The sequence below is a fragment of the Cibotium barometz genome, chromosome 17, assembly GCF_041138505.1.
Source record: "Cibotium barometz isolate CiBa-2024 chromosome 17, ASM4113850v1, whole genome shotgun sequence".
In the NCBI taxonomy this organism is placed as follows: Eukaryota; Viridiplantae; Streptophyta; class Polypodiopsida; order Cyatheales; family Cibotiaceae; genus Cibotium; species Cibotium barometz.
Window position 1 is genome coordinate 49,052,721 of NC_141062.1, and position 13,928 is coordinate 49,066,648.

General features: G+C 42.5%; 1 protein-coding gene across 1 annotated transcript; it reads left to right on the plus strand.

Moving 5' to 3' along the window:
• Positions 1-4,143: 4,143 nt before the first annotated feature.
• LOC147630123 (translocase of chloroplast 101, chloroplastic-like) lies at positions 4,144-9,497 on the plus strand. The gene is made up of 2 exons (XM_086811741.1): positions 4,144-4,499; positions 4,595-9,497. The coding sequence occupies exon 2, from the start codon at positions 4,612-4,614 to the stop codon at positions 8,989-8,991; it is 4,380 nt and encodes a 1,459-aa protein (XP_086667867.1). The 5' UTR covers positions 4,144-4,499; positions 4,595-4,611; the 3' UTR covers positions 8,992-9,497.
• Positions 9,498-13,928: the final 4,431 nt, after the last annotated feature.

Consider the following 13,928-nt stretch of genomic DNA (forward strand, 5'->3'; position numbering starts at 1 on the left):
TAAATCAGGCATAAACTCCTCCACCCAACCACCCCCGAGCCCAAGGGATGCACACATGAAATATAATGAAATACATCAATCATACCTCTACCTTGATGTCCCATACCATCAAGAGGTATAACTCCAATCCAATAGCATGTAGCTATAGTGTGAAATGGTAGGTGAGTAGATATGATCCTCTACACAAGAGAGCATAACATAGCCTTGGCCTCACAAGCCCCAAGCCTCCAGACCTCCCTTGAGTGTGCCCCATGCCCTATTATATAGGAGGGCCCTCAAGTGACTCTTACGCATATGTGCACAAGGTTAATGTGCATGTGTGCACAAGTAGTTGTGTATGAATAAGTCCATTTGATTATTATTGGGCAAAGGTTCAGGACATGTCTCTTTGATACCATTAGGGGACGAGCATCCCTTAATACACTTAGTAAGCACACATTATGCAAGCAACAATCCACCTGCCCACACTAATAAAAGCTTCTTCACTATAGAACCAAGTACCAACTTTCTCTCCATTAAAACGATGAGGAATAGGGAACAATGGGAACGGTTAAGAGCCATTTACTAGGACTACTTCCAACCCAAGTATTCTACAAGTGGCAAACCAATAATAATGTGTCCTTAGCCTTAAGCTAATAGACTCAAGGCCAGGTATGCATAGGATAAGTGTATGCACATTATGTGTGCATATACTAGGAGGCTAACCTAGGCTTGTGAGCATGGGAGCATGGGAACAAGCTCTAGTGGAGCATGGGTTAGGACTAACCTTAAAGGTTAAGGTTAGGGTCACGCATCCAAGGGTTAAGGTTAGTGTCACGCATCCAAGGATCACACATGGGAAATGGAGAGTAAAATAACCTTGTGCACATACATACATAAAACAACATTGTGCACATAGGTACATAAAGATAACCTTGTGCACATAGGTACATAAAGATAACCTTGTGCACATACATGCATATATACAATTTGTATTTTATTTTTAAGTTTGATTTTTTTGGTTTTTTTTGGGGGCTAAGCTCATGTATTTAGGCTTGGGCTAATCTCATGTCTTTAGGCTCACGCCTATAGACTCACATCTATAGGCTCATGCCTCTAGACACATCTTTAGACTCACATCTAGTGGACTCGTGCCTCTGGACTCAATATTTAGTGGACTCACGCCTTTTTTGTATGAAATGGGATCCCATAGTCTGGTGAGCTAGACTTGGGTCATGCCTGGTAGGCTCACATCTCTAGGCTCACACCTTTGGGCTCATGTCTCTAGGATCATGGATTTAGGCTATGTGGAATCATGCATGTAGACTCACATTTGTAGGCTCATACTTTCTTTTGTATGAACTAGTCTCACGAATGTTTTTATAAATAGGCCAATTGTACTTAATGCTCCAATAATTACAAAAGATAAGAATTTTTCTTGGAAATTACAGCTGGTATAGATTGTATGATAGTAAAATGTTTATAGAACATGGATAGATGTGTTGTTTACAAGTCTTCAAGGTTGTTTTAATTACCTAGTATAATACCTCTAGCCTGCTTTAAGAAGGTGAGTGTGTATGTAAGTAGTCTCCTTCAATTGGTAGTATTGTGGCAAATTGGCAAATTACCATTGAACAACTGCTACAAAATCCATTCATGGTATAAAGAGATCCACCCCTTGTACGAAAGGGACCCATTCTATGTACAAAAGCATTTCGGTAGCCTTACACTCTATCAGTAGGATATACAACCATGGTGATTTCCCTCACATAACATATATACCATGTCTTTTGATTTAATTGAACATGCTTTACTTTTTGCTAGAAAAATGCATTATTTTGAGATAGTAATGAGAATTATGCATCAGTAGTATTCGATGTAATTCCACACAATACATTGATAAGTGTGGCATGGAATTAATTAAGATTAAGGGGGATCATGTCTCCTAGTTTGCATGTAACCTTAGGATAAAGTTGAATGGGATAGGTAAACTAGCTTCCTTGTAATGATGTGAGAAACAATGGATCACATGACTTTTCAAAGGCTAGAAAATGAACTCAATCCATGAGTAATTTTGATCAAGTTGTTCAATCAACTTGTATATGTTGATCTTTTGTTCATTTCATCTTAATCATGGCTTCTACTCTTAGAACCCTCACCTTAAAATTAGCTCATCTAAATCACCCAAATTTTTGCTTAAACTTGGATTAGCTAAGTGATAAGTGTGTTTTTCTTGTATAAACATTACTAACCTACATAGAAATCAAGAAGAGGTTGTATATGGATACCCTACATGTGTAGGTGGGAAAATGCTGAGCAAAGGATGCCATTGGTTTTGTTAGGTTAGCTCCTATCTTGTGTGATGCAAAATAGACCATTAGGGGGATGCTATAAATAACATAAAACATCCACTTGAATAAATGCTTGAAATCATGGTAGCTAGAGGATCAAATCAATTCACTAATTGAAATATACCACATGTTAAACAATTATTAAGGATAATCTTAAAGCATAAAGGCATAAGGATAAAGGGTTAGTTTAGACACCACTATTATGTGGTTGGGGCCCTAATCACAAACATTAACAATATCGTCTTCTCAATAATTATTAAGGATAATCTTAAAGCATAAAGGCATAAGGATAAAGGGTTAGTTTAGACACCACTATTATGTGGTTGGGGCCCTAATCACAAACATTAACAATATCGTCTTCTCAACATTCACCACTAAAAAAAGAAAACCAAACCTAATTAGTACACCCTTGTGAATCTCATGCACCCCTCCCCTCCTCCTCTCTTAGGGAATTTGCAATATTTTTGCAAGTGGAGTCACATAAACAAACAATCAAATGTTATTTGCAATATTTTTGCAAGTGGAGACACACAAACAAACAATCAAATGTTATTTGCAATATTTTTGCAAGTGGAGACACACAAACAAAGATTATGTGTCTAGGTATTGTGAATTTCTTTTGTGGTTCAATTTTGTGCTTCACATACACTTTTCACACATTAAGTTTGTGATATTTTAAATGTTCTATAGATTTCGAAAGATGTACTACATTGTTGAGAACGTAGTTTAGGCTACATTGCTTCACGTTTGCAAGCATGGTGACTATCATTTGGTTGGGCCTACCTTTACAAACATGACTATTATTTGGTTGGGCCTACCTTTACAAGTATGACCCTAGTAAAATATTCCTAATATGTGGCCATTTAGTGTTCCATGGTTTGAATTTTTCAAGGAAGGGTGAAAGACGGGGCTTTATGGCCTTTACAAACACTTTTCCCAACATCCAAGAGAGCAAGAAATGATGGAACATGTAAACCTTTAGGAGACGGTATTGACACGAGGACTAAGAACACTCCACTAGGGTAAGTAAGCAAGTCTTAGAACAACTAAGAAAATTGCAAAAGAAATTCATTGATCAATCCACAAAACTGACACATGAGAGGCGGGCTTTTTTTTTGTGAGATTGTGTCTCCAAACCTGTGTGCAATTGATTGTGGTGGCATTACTTTCTACCAAGGGAGCTAGTTGAAATGTAATTATTTCTATGCATGCAAGGATTTTTGCTTAAAATGTGCACTTGTAGTTGCACTTGTGTGGGGGGTGATGGCACGGCACCGTGCGCAGGGGAGGGGGCAGGGTGTGAGGGCACTGCACGGGGGGGAGGACCTACACACGCAAACACAAACACAAACTGAGTGTGTGGCCAGTCATTGGATTGCCTATTCAACTGTAGCGGTGGTGCCCTTGCCTCCCCCATGTGGAGGTATAGGGTTGGAATCTACCCTTGTGACATGTAATTTCAATTCCCCGCTCTCTCAATACAAGAAAACAAAATACACTTCTATTTGTACGGTGTGCCACACAATGGCCTAATATGATACTCCTCTAGGCTAACGCGTGTAATAGAAAGTCCCCTAGGTTCCCCTCCAATCCTACGTTGTTGTAACACAAAGCTTACATAAGGTAGGAGGGTCATTCAGAAAACTTGCACCAAATCCCACCCACTGCCACCCCACCCCTCTGCGTAGTAGCAAAATGTGAATGAAGGGGGTTCCTCTAACAAAATGTGAATGAAGGGCAAGGCCCGCCCAGTGGGTCAAAAAAGGATAAGGGCACGTGGCGGATATTGGTGAGAAATTAAGCTAACCAGCGAAGCTACCCTTAGGTCGGGATGGTTTATTTTTCCAAAATACTTTATAGTATTACAAATGGTCCACGCCCCTCGCCTTCCCCGCCTCCCACATCTAGCAAAGGCTCGGGAGGGGTTTTGCACTTCGATAATTAGGGTTCTCTCTGCGTTTCTCCCAGGATTTTATCTTCGGAAACTCAGGGTTTCTTTGCTTTTCTCTGCCAAAGCCAGGTCTCTGCTATTCTTTGCGGAAGCTAGGGTTTTCTAAGCAAGCTTTTCCGCTGCAGAAACCAGGGTCTAATTTCAGCAGCGTTTGAAGCTTCGGATGGACCGGAGGCAAAAATAAGGCCAGCATCCGCAGGATTCTTCGACACAACAAGGCAAGCAGCATGCCGAGGAGCTCTGCATAGGCTGGTAAGTTTTGCTCTTTTTCTCTGCCAAAGGTCCTCAATTTTCTTTTGAACGTCCGTTTCAGAGATTCTGGACTTGAGTATGGCCATGGACAATACCGCCCTCGAGTGTGTTGCCCTTTCTCAAGTGGAAGGGGTTGCATCCTCTGACTCTTCCTTGGGGGAGTTGCCTTTATCTATGTCAGCTGCAAAACAGGGTAACGCTCCTGGTAAAGGTGAGGAAATGCCGCATGATGCCCTGCATTCTGATGATGGTGGCAAGGATGTGCTGGATCCAGAAGCAGATTTCCTAGATGCAGAAAGTGTGCCAAGTAATGACAAGCATTTGGATTCAGGCTTTTTCCCCATTCGCGCGCGTGTTTCTGATGATGCTGAAGATGAAGATGAGGAGGATGAAGGTGAAGAATATGAGGAGGGCAGCCTTGCAAGCACTGAAAACTATGACAGTGCATCTGACCGCATGGCTGTTGCCTCCACTGCAGACTTGATGAGTCCTGTTGGGTCTTTAAGGGAGTCCTTTTTGCTCTCTGAGGGTGCCAGCAATATTCAGCAAGGTGCTCTGAGGCAACTCAACAAGCTGAACAGTGGGTCTTCATCACTGGACACTTCATTACTGGAAAACACAAATGAGGAAGAATTCAGAAGCCGTGTGATGAAGATTGCAGAATCTAAGAGCCTTTCTCCGGATGATGAGGTTGTCCACAATATTCTCATTGCCCTGTTGCCCATGGTTCGAGGAAGGCTCGAGCGAAGCAGCTCTGCTGGAGATGAAGCACCCTGGGATACCAGTGATTACACTAGAGTTATGCCTGTAGCAAAACCTACAGTTGAAGATGATGACGACATTGATGGAGTGGATGATGTGGAGGTGGATGGCAGTCAAGCTGAAACAAATGGAGGGGCCTCTGACTTGGACCAGCTGGAAGACGGAGAGATGCTTCCAGATTCAGCCCGAGGTCTACGTGTTAGAGGCGTTGATGATGACGACTCTAGCTTGACGCCATTGTCTAAGCTGCCGGAGCCTTCATTCAATACTGAGATGGCTGAGCAGGAAGGTTCAACTTTGAAGGTAGGAAAAGGAATCATGAACGTCGACAGAGCTGGCAGTCAGATTACCGGTGAAAAGTCGGATGCCAAGCTGGAACTTCAAGACAGTGGAGAGCCAGGCGTGGTTCATGATCAAGATTACCATGAGCAGCCAAGCATGAAGGTCGAAGACAATGAGCAGGAGCATGGAAACAATGTCCAATCACTTGCTGGATATGACCTCTTGGCAAAGACGGAAGAGCCTATGGTTCCTAACTCTGCTGATTCTGATGCTGATGCTGGTTTGCATGGTCAGCAACTGGGGAGTTCAGAACAACTAGCTAGCAGAAGCATGGATGCTGCAAGCTTGCAACAGATATCAGAGGCCAGTCCCCTGGGCCTTGCTGGAACTCGAGATGGGTCACTTGCAGATATGGTACGAAAGGGGAAAGAAACTTTTGAAGGAGAGCCCAGCCTGGAATCTTTTCCCAAAAATATGGAATCGAAGCGCAATGATATTTTCCGAGATTTGCAGGTAGAAGATGAAAACCAAAATGGTGGAGGGAAGTCAGAAGAAGCAGGCAATGGTAATTTGGGTGTGATGGTTTCAGTAGGTCTTTTAGAGGAGGATGACATGCCCGCTAAATCAGAGACTGCAAAGCAGCCTGCATCTGCATCTGTAGAAACAGGAGAATTGTCAGGCACTGAAATCCCTGAAGCCCAAGATGATCTCAAGGCAGTTGTGAAGGAGGTGGGTGAAAGATCTGATCTCGGGGCGGGGTCAGGGTTTGAGCAGTTTTTTGCAAAAGGTGTGGACAAGAAAGAGAGAGAGGATGTGCAGAACCAGGGGAAAGAAGTTCAAGACTCAGAAGAGCCTAGTATTGGAGCAGAACTTGGTTTAGCAAAAGACAAATCTGACATTGTGAAGGAGAAAGATGCATTGGAATTGGGGTCTGAAGAAGATGTGCCTGAGAGGGGAAAGGACACAGGCGACTGGGATGCCGAAGCGGATAATGATGATGATGATGATGATGAAAATGAAGAGGAATCTATGGCTGAGAATTTTTCACCTCTAGCCACATTTGTAAGTTCTAAATCTTCTGCAGCTCCTGCCACTGATACGCCGTCCTTGGGTGGTGCAGGACCTTCTCTGGCTGTGCGACCTGCTGGCCTGGGGCGCTCAGTTCCTTCCTTAGAGCATGCTCCTCGTGCTGTACAGCGCAGCAGTGGACTATCTGCGCCTTTGTCTTCCATGGCAAGCGAAGATAATCGGTTAAACAGTGATCTGTCCGAAGGCAATGAAGATGCACAAGAGAAGCTGCAAACGATTCGTATCAAGTTTTTGCGCCTTGCACATAGGCTTGGGCAGTCTGCACACAATGTGGTGGTTGCACAAGTATTGTACAGGTTGGGGTTGGCTGAGCAACTGCGAGGAGGGCGAGGCAGTGGCAGGTCAGGAGCTTTCAGTTTTGAGAGGGCAAGTGTACTAGCAGAAGAGCAAGAAGCAGCAGGGCAAGATGATATAGATTTTGGGTGCACGATCATGGTTCTTGGGAAGAGTGGTGTTGGGAAGAGTGCAACAATCAACTCATTGTTTGATGAAGTGAAATCTGGGACAGACGCTTACAGTCCAGGTACAAAGAAGGTACAAGAGATTATTGGGACCGTTCAAGGCATAAAGCTAAGGGTCATAGATACTCCCGGCCTTTTGAATTCTTTTGCAGATCAGCGGCATAACGAGAGGATCATGTCATCAGTAAAGCGCTTCATCAAGAAGTCGCCTCCCGATATTGTGCTCTATATTGATCGACTAGATATGCAGAGCAGAGACTATGGGGATCTGCCCTTGCTTCGGACCATCACTGACACCTTTGGTGCTGCCGTGTGGTTCAATGCTATTGTGGTGCTCACCCATGCATCTTCGGCTCCTCCAGATGGTGCTAATGGTGTGCCTGTGAGTTATGAGATGTTTGTGGCTCAACGTTCTCATGTTGTGCAGCAGACCATTCGCCAAGCTGCTGGGGATATGCGGCTCATGAATCCTGTGTCTCTAGTGGAGAACCATACAGCATGCCGGACAAATAGAGCAGGCCAGCGTGTCTTGCCTAATGGTCAAGTTTGGAAACCACAGCTGCTGCTTCTCTGCTTTGCATCTAAAATCTTGTCTGAAGCCAACTCTCTTCTGAAATTGCAAGACAGCAGTCCAGGGAAGCCTTTTGGAGTACGCCCACGGGTACCCCCTCTTCCTTTTTTGCTTTCATCACTGCTTCAATCACGAGCTCAGTTGAAGCTACCAGATGAGCAGATGGATGATGAAGAGGTATCGGATGATGAGTCGGAAGAAGAAACAGATTCAGACGGTGAAGAAGAATATGATGACCTGCCTCCTTTCAGGCGCTTGACCAAAGATGAACTTACGCTGCTAGATAAGGAACAAAGGAGAATCTATCACGAAGAACTGGATTACAGAGAGAAGCTTTTCATGAAGAAGCAGCTGAAGGATGAACGTGCAAGGAAAAAGGAGATGAAGAGAAGGTTGGCTGCACTTCCAAAGGAAGTATCAGAGTACATAGAGGAGCACCTTGAGGAGGAGAATGCCTCAGCTGCAGTGCCTGTTCCAATGCCTGACATGGCACTGCCACCTTCTTTTGATTCTGACAACCCCACCCACAGGTATCGCTATCTTGATACAGCTAATCAGTGGCTTGTTAGACCTGTCCTAGAAACACATGGTTGGGATCACGACAGTGGCTATGATGGTCTCAATGTGGAGAAGATGTTTGTAATTTCTAAGAAGATACCAGCTTCAGTCTCGGGTCAAATTACCAAGGACAAGAAAGAGGCCAATATGCAAATGGAATGTGCTGCATCTTTTAAGAATGGAGATGGCAAGGCTACCTTAACAGGGCTTGATATTCAAACTATTGGGAAAGACCTGGCCTATACTCTGCGCAGTGAGACTAGGTTTAGCAATTTCAAGCGAAATAAAACCACTTGTGGTCTTGCAGTCACCATGTTAGGTGATACCATTGCTGCTGGTATGAAGCTAGAAGATCGGGTAATGGTTGGAAAGAGGCTTAAGTTAGTTGTGAATGGTGGCGCTTTGACTGGTCGTGGAGATGTTGCATATGGGGGAAGCCTGGAGGCCTCCCTCAGAGACAAGGATTACCCCATTGGCCATTCACTTTCCACCCTCGGACTTTCCATCATGAACTGGCATGGTGACCTTGCAATTGGTGGCAATTTGCAATTACAATTCCAGTTAGGCCGGACCATGGTTATTGGTCGGGCTAATTTGAACAACAGGGGAGCTGGGCAGATAAGCATTCGAGCAAACAGCTCCGAGCAGTTGCAAATGGCTTTGATAGGCCTGATACCTTTGCTACGTACCTTCATCAACAACAGGATTTTAAGCTCTAGTCAACCCATGCAGTAAGAACAAGTTCTTGGGTAAGGTTAGTTGTAGGGGTGGTTGGAGGTGATGCAGGTGCAAGGCTGGTGAGCAAGCTGATCTTGGTATCCAAAGGTATTGTTTTTGTAGCAAGGGAGGTGCGGTGTGGAAGAGCTCTAAACAGGAAGATTTTTCAACCCAAGTTTTCCTGCAAGCAATTAAATCTAGCTTGTAGGTATGATATTTTCCAGCAATTTAGATGATGCTACTGTGGATTTGTGGTTTCTTTGTTGCTAGCTCAAGTAACTAGAATTCAGTTTTCTTTTTTCATCGGGGGCTTGCTTACTGTAGATTGCTGAACAGGCGGTTTTCTAGTAGTGCAATGCTCTAGTGGCTTCACTGATTGTTGGATCGTAAGTGTTTAATTGTTCTTCTTACATTTTACACAACTGGTCTTACAATTTCTGGCCCTGCCGTTGGAAAAGGAAGGCATTCGAATTTTAGTAAAGCAAAGATGAAGAAGAAAAGGAAATCTATTTTATGTTTTAGATGATCATGTTTGTCAGGTTATTCAATGTTGTTTTACTTCCACGAGGTGAGAAAAGAAAATGTGGTGATAGGAAACATGTCTCTGCAGCTTGGAGTAGGTAAGGAGTATAAGCTTGCAAATTATAAAGATTCCTGTTACAGCTGCCCTTAACAAGGTGAGAATAGAAAATGTTTTATAATTTGCAAGCTTATACTCCTTACCTACTCTATGTGATTGCTCTTTGCCTCAAATAACAAGCTTGTCGAGGTAATTTGCCTTGCTGGGCATACAACCGATGGAGCAGCCTTCATCCATTGCATCAAGGTCGGGTGTAGATTTTGAGAATGTAAAGGATCTGATGCCCTTGCAAATCTTGTCTCAATGTGCTTATCATGGTCACCCTTTACTCGGTGTTCGAAACCAATGCCAAGCTTTTTGAATTGTAGTTTATGTGTTAGCCTACTTCTGTTTCAACATCTTTGAAGGGCATGTTGCAACTCTTCAACAATGCTTTAGAACTTAAGCATGCTTAATGGACTTGACTTGATGCTGCTTTAAAACTGCAGTATATGCCTCTCAAACGAAGGATAAGTGACTCCTCTCTGTCGAGAGAGAGAGAGAGAGAGTGTTAAATATCACCTATGGATAGAGAATTTGTGAGGGAAGAAAAGGACAATACAAAGTGATGATTGGGAATTCAATAGTAATTTTGAAGTATGGTCTTGCTGGTGCTTGATCTCTTCTTGATGTGGTTTCAGTGTTTAAAGCGGTGTGGATATTGGTTTTGGCACTTTGTTCTTAATTCTTGCTTTGCTCCATGTTATGTTGCTGCTCTGCTATGCAACTACCTTGTGCTGCTGTACTCGGAACACGGTGAACACAGCCTATTAGAGGAAAGGCCAAAAAGAACTTTAGTAGGCCTCTTGAAATGACTTTGTGGTGCCACGGGATGACTAAATGGGGATTCTTTGAGACACTTGTGACATAGTAAGGTAACACATCTCTCAAAACTTTTTTAGAGGATCTTTGGAGTGTAAATGCACGTGCAAGAGCAGGTTTTTTTCTTTTTGAAAGGGTTTGTGTGGATATTTAAAAGAACAGCAATAGGTTTTTGAAAGGAACAACAATAGGGTTTTTCATACATGCTGTTCTCATCTTCATTGATGGGATCCAAAATAAAGATGCAGATAGAGCATCAAAGTCAACACCTAAATCTCGTGTTCTAAGATAACCAAGAGGGAATGGCACATGCATCAAGTCTTCACATGTGGCATGCCTAGTTGAGGCCATGCACAAGGTAATTGTAGAGAGAGGAGGACCATGGTGAGCCTGTTTTAATGAAGAGGGGTCTGATGAGTGATGAGTGAGGTCCCTCATGGCAATTTAGGGCTCCCAAAGTAGGCTCAGAATACCTTGGCCAAAGGATTTAAGCCCACGAAGAGACATTTCTCATACTTTAGGGCTTTTGATTTGTAGTAGTGGAGGGGTTTAGCCTATTAATAGGCTCATTCCTTATCACTCTCAAGTGTTGGAAATCGTGATAAAGGATCAAAGCAAACCAATGGCCTTTTGATCGATTGAGAAAAATAATAACACTATAACTATAACTAAAAAAACACAAAAACCAAAGCTCCAATTCATTTCAAATCCTCCCACATGAAATAAGAGCCCAAGGATAACAATTTATAATCTAGATCCATGATCATTTCCTTGATTTTCCCTTAAGTCAACCCACATGATGTCACCATTTGGACCCTTCACCAGTCTTGACTAGTGTTTCCCACACTGAATGGAACCAAGATGTGAACAGGGATTTTCCAGAGAAGAAAGCTAGATCATTTTACTGGCGTGGTTTGGCCTAAAAGATGGCCATACAACATGAGCAGCATGGGATTTTATTCATCAAAGTGACACAATATATTTATAATTCAGTGTGTTCACATATCATTAATGATGGGTTGGACATACTATTATTTTTGGGCTTGGACACGTAGACAAAAGAAGGTGCCTAGATGAAAGTTGGGCATCAAGCCAAGAAAAGCATAAAAGTTGATAATTTTTGGGTTAAAACTACAAGCCAAGAAAAGCTTAAAGTTGTTATATTTGGGCAAGTTCAGCTATTTTGGGCCAAAAGGAAAAGCACGTGCTATTTTTGAGCTAATCGACTTTATAAAGGCAAGGATTTGGGGTTGATTTGATGTGCATCCCTCCTAGAGTTTCTTCTCTTCTCTCTGCTGGCCAACTTGCTCCAAAGATGCTACAGGGCTTGTCAACTTCGCTACAGGGCTGGTCGACTTCCTCCATAGATGCCGATAGGGCTGGCTGACTGCAGATTCTCTCGGTTGCGTTGACCGTACAATATACATCCCTGTCTTCCCTATTGCACAGGCCGTACAGAGGCTGTATGGCACCTCTTCTTCTCTCTACGATGATTGTACGGATGGTACATCAACCATATAGTGGTGCTGCAGTCGTATAGAAGGCGGTACATGTTTCCACAACAAAGGGCTATTTTTTGGGACATGTTAGAGGCTTTCTTTGGGGGCTGAGTTCGGGACGACTTTTGGCTCCGTACCGGGCTGATTTATGGATGGTTTATGAGCTGATTTTTGGGGACTGTTTTGGACAGCTCCTTAGAGATGTTTGTATCTTGGCACTGGATAGTTTATATGGGCAAGATTAAGTTGCATTGAAAAAGGGTCAAGAAGGAAAATTAAATTTAAAAAATGGTTAGTGTTCTATGGCAGTTTGGGAAATTCCTTAAGTGGGGTAATGACCTTGGCCCCCAATAGATCTTTGAAGCTAGGAGAGTGGTGTTCAGATAGAGAGATACTTTCGTTAGTCTAGAATGTCCTAACAGCTCATCTAGGCTACATAGAGTGTTTTTTAGTGACAAGGCTAGATCGGTTCCTCACACTCTAAAAGTTTGGGTTGATAGCTTCACATTATTTGACCATTTCCAGTTGAGATGGGCTTGGAATGTTGTTTAGTGGGATAATAGCACTGTAAAGTTTCTCAAGAGGAAGATGATGGTCAATAACTCCCTACTTTAGGGTCCTCTATTCACTGGATTGCCTATCAAGGTTATATCAAGTTTCCCAAGAGGAAGATGATGGTTAATAACTCCCTACTTTAGAATCCTATCTAGAAGAGTTAGTTGTTCAAAGCCTCTAAGTTAGGCTCTAAGTCAACCTCAAAGCTTTTCTTCAAAGATTTGAAGATTTGATGATAATATATGTACTTGATGGCAAGGGATTGGCTTTACAAACAGGGCTTAAATGTTTCATGCTACACCTTGAAAAAGGGATTCATTACTCATTAGCAAAGTGATGGGGAAGTTGGGGTTTGGAAGACTCAATGTGGATACTATATAAATTTATATGGTTTAACATGGGGGCAATTCATAGGTTGCCCATTTCTCCTTTGTTGTTTGCATTTGCAAACATCCCCTCATCTTATCTCGAAACTGCCCAAGAAGGTCAAATAATTAGGCATGGATAGTCATCCAGTGCCATTTCTCTTTTGTTGTTTGCATTTGCCACACATCCCCTCATTCTTGTCTTTAGAAGAAACTGCCCAAGAAGGTCAAATAGTTAGGCATGGATGACTAAGCCATCCAGTGCTTTGCTGATGACTCACTATTCTTCTTGGAGGTAGATAATGAGAGAAGGTCATCATTGTGCAATCATTTACTGATGCCTCTGGTGTGGGTCTAGGTGTAACACATTGCCAAATATAGGATAATGAGCCTAACAGAACATGAAGCTTTTGACCTGTCAAGGTGGGTCTGTCAAGTGATAAAAGCAAAGGAAACAACTTTAGTGCCCTATAGGAGTAGGTGTGTATCTAACAAAAAATTGTTTGAATGGGTTTATAAAATCAAAATTAGTAGATGGGATCATGTCTTGCTCTTATTCCTTGCCAAGTTAATTGTTACTATGCCAAGTTAATTGTAATCAATACAGTGCTCCTAGCCTACATTCACTCCTTTTGCCCTTAGCTCAATTTTTTTAAAAAAAGAAGTTATTCCCAGTAAAGTAATTCTTGTGGAGAAATAAAGTTAACGACAAGGCAAGTAGTTGGATAGCTTGGGACAAGATGACTAAAGGGATTGGGCGATTGGGGATAATGTATGTTCATACCCATAAAAGAGGTGGTGACCAAGGCCTTTCATGGATGGACAAATTATTTTCTTATGCTCCCTTGAAACTTATTGGGTGTGTGCATGTTTAGGTGGTACACTAACTAGTGGTATTTGGTATGGTTGGAAGGTAATGGAAGGAACCACTTTGTATAAGTGGTTGTTGGTAGTAAAAATATTTCTCAATTAAAGCAGGTAAACCAAAAACTTTTTCTCATCTCAAAAATTCAGTCCATCATTGTAGCAACATCTCATGATGTAAGATTCACTTCACCTTAAAAAAGAGAAAAAAATATACTCAACTCCTAAGGG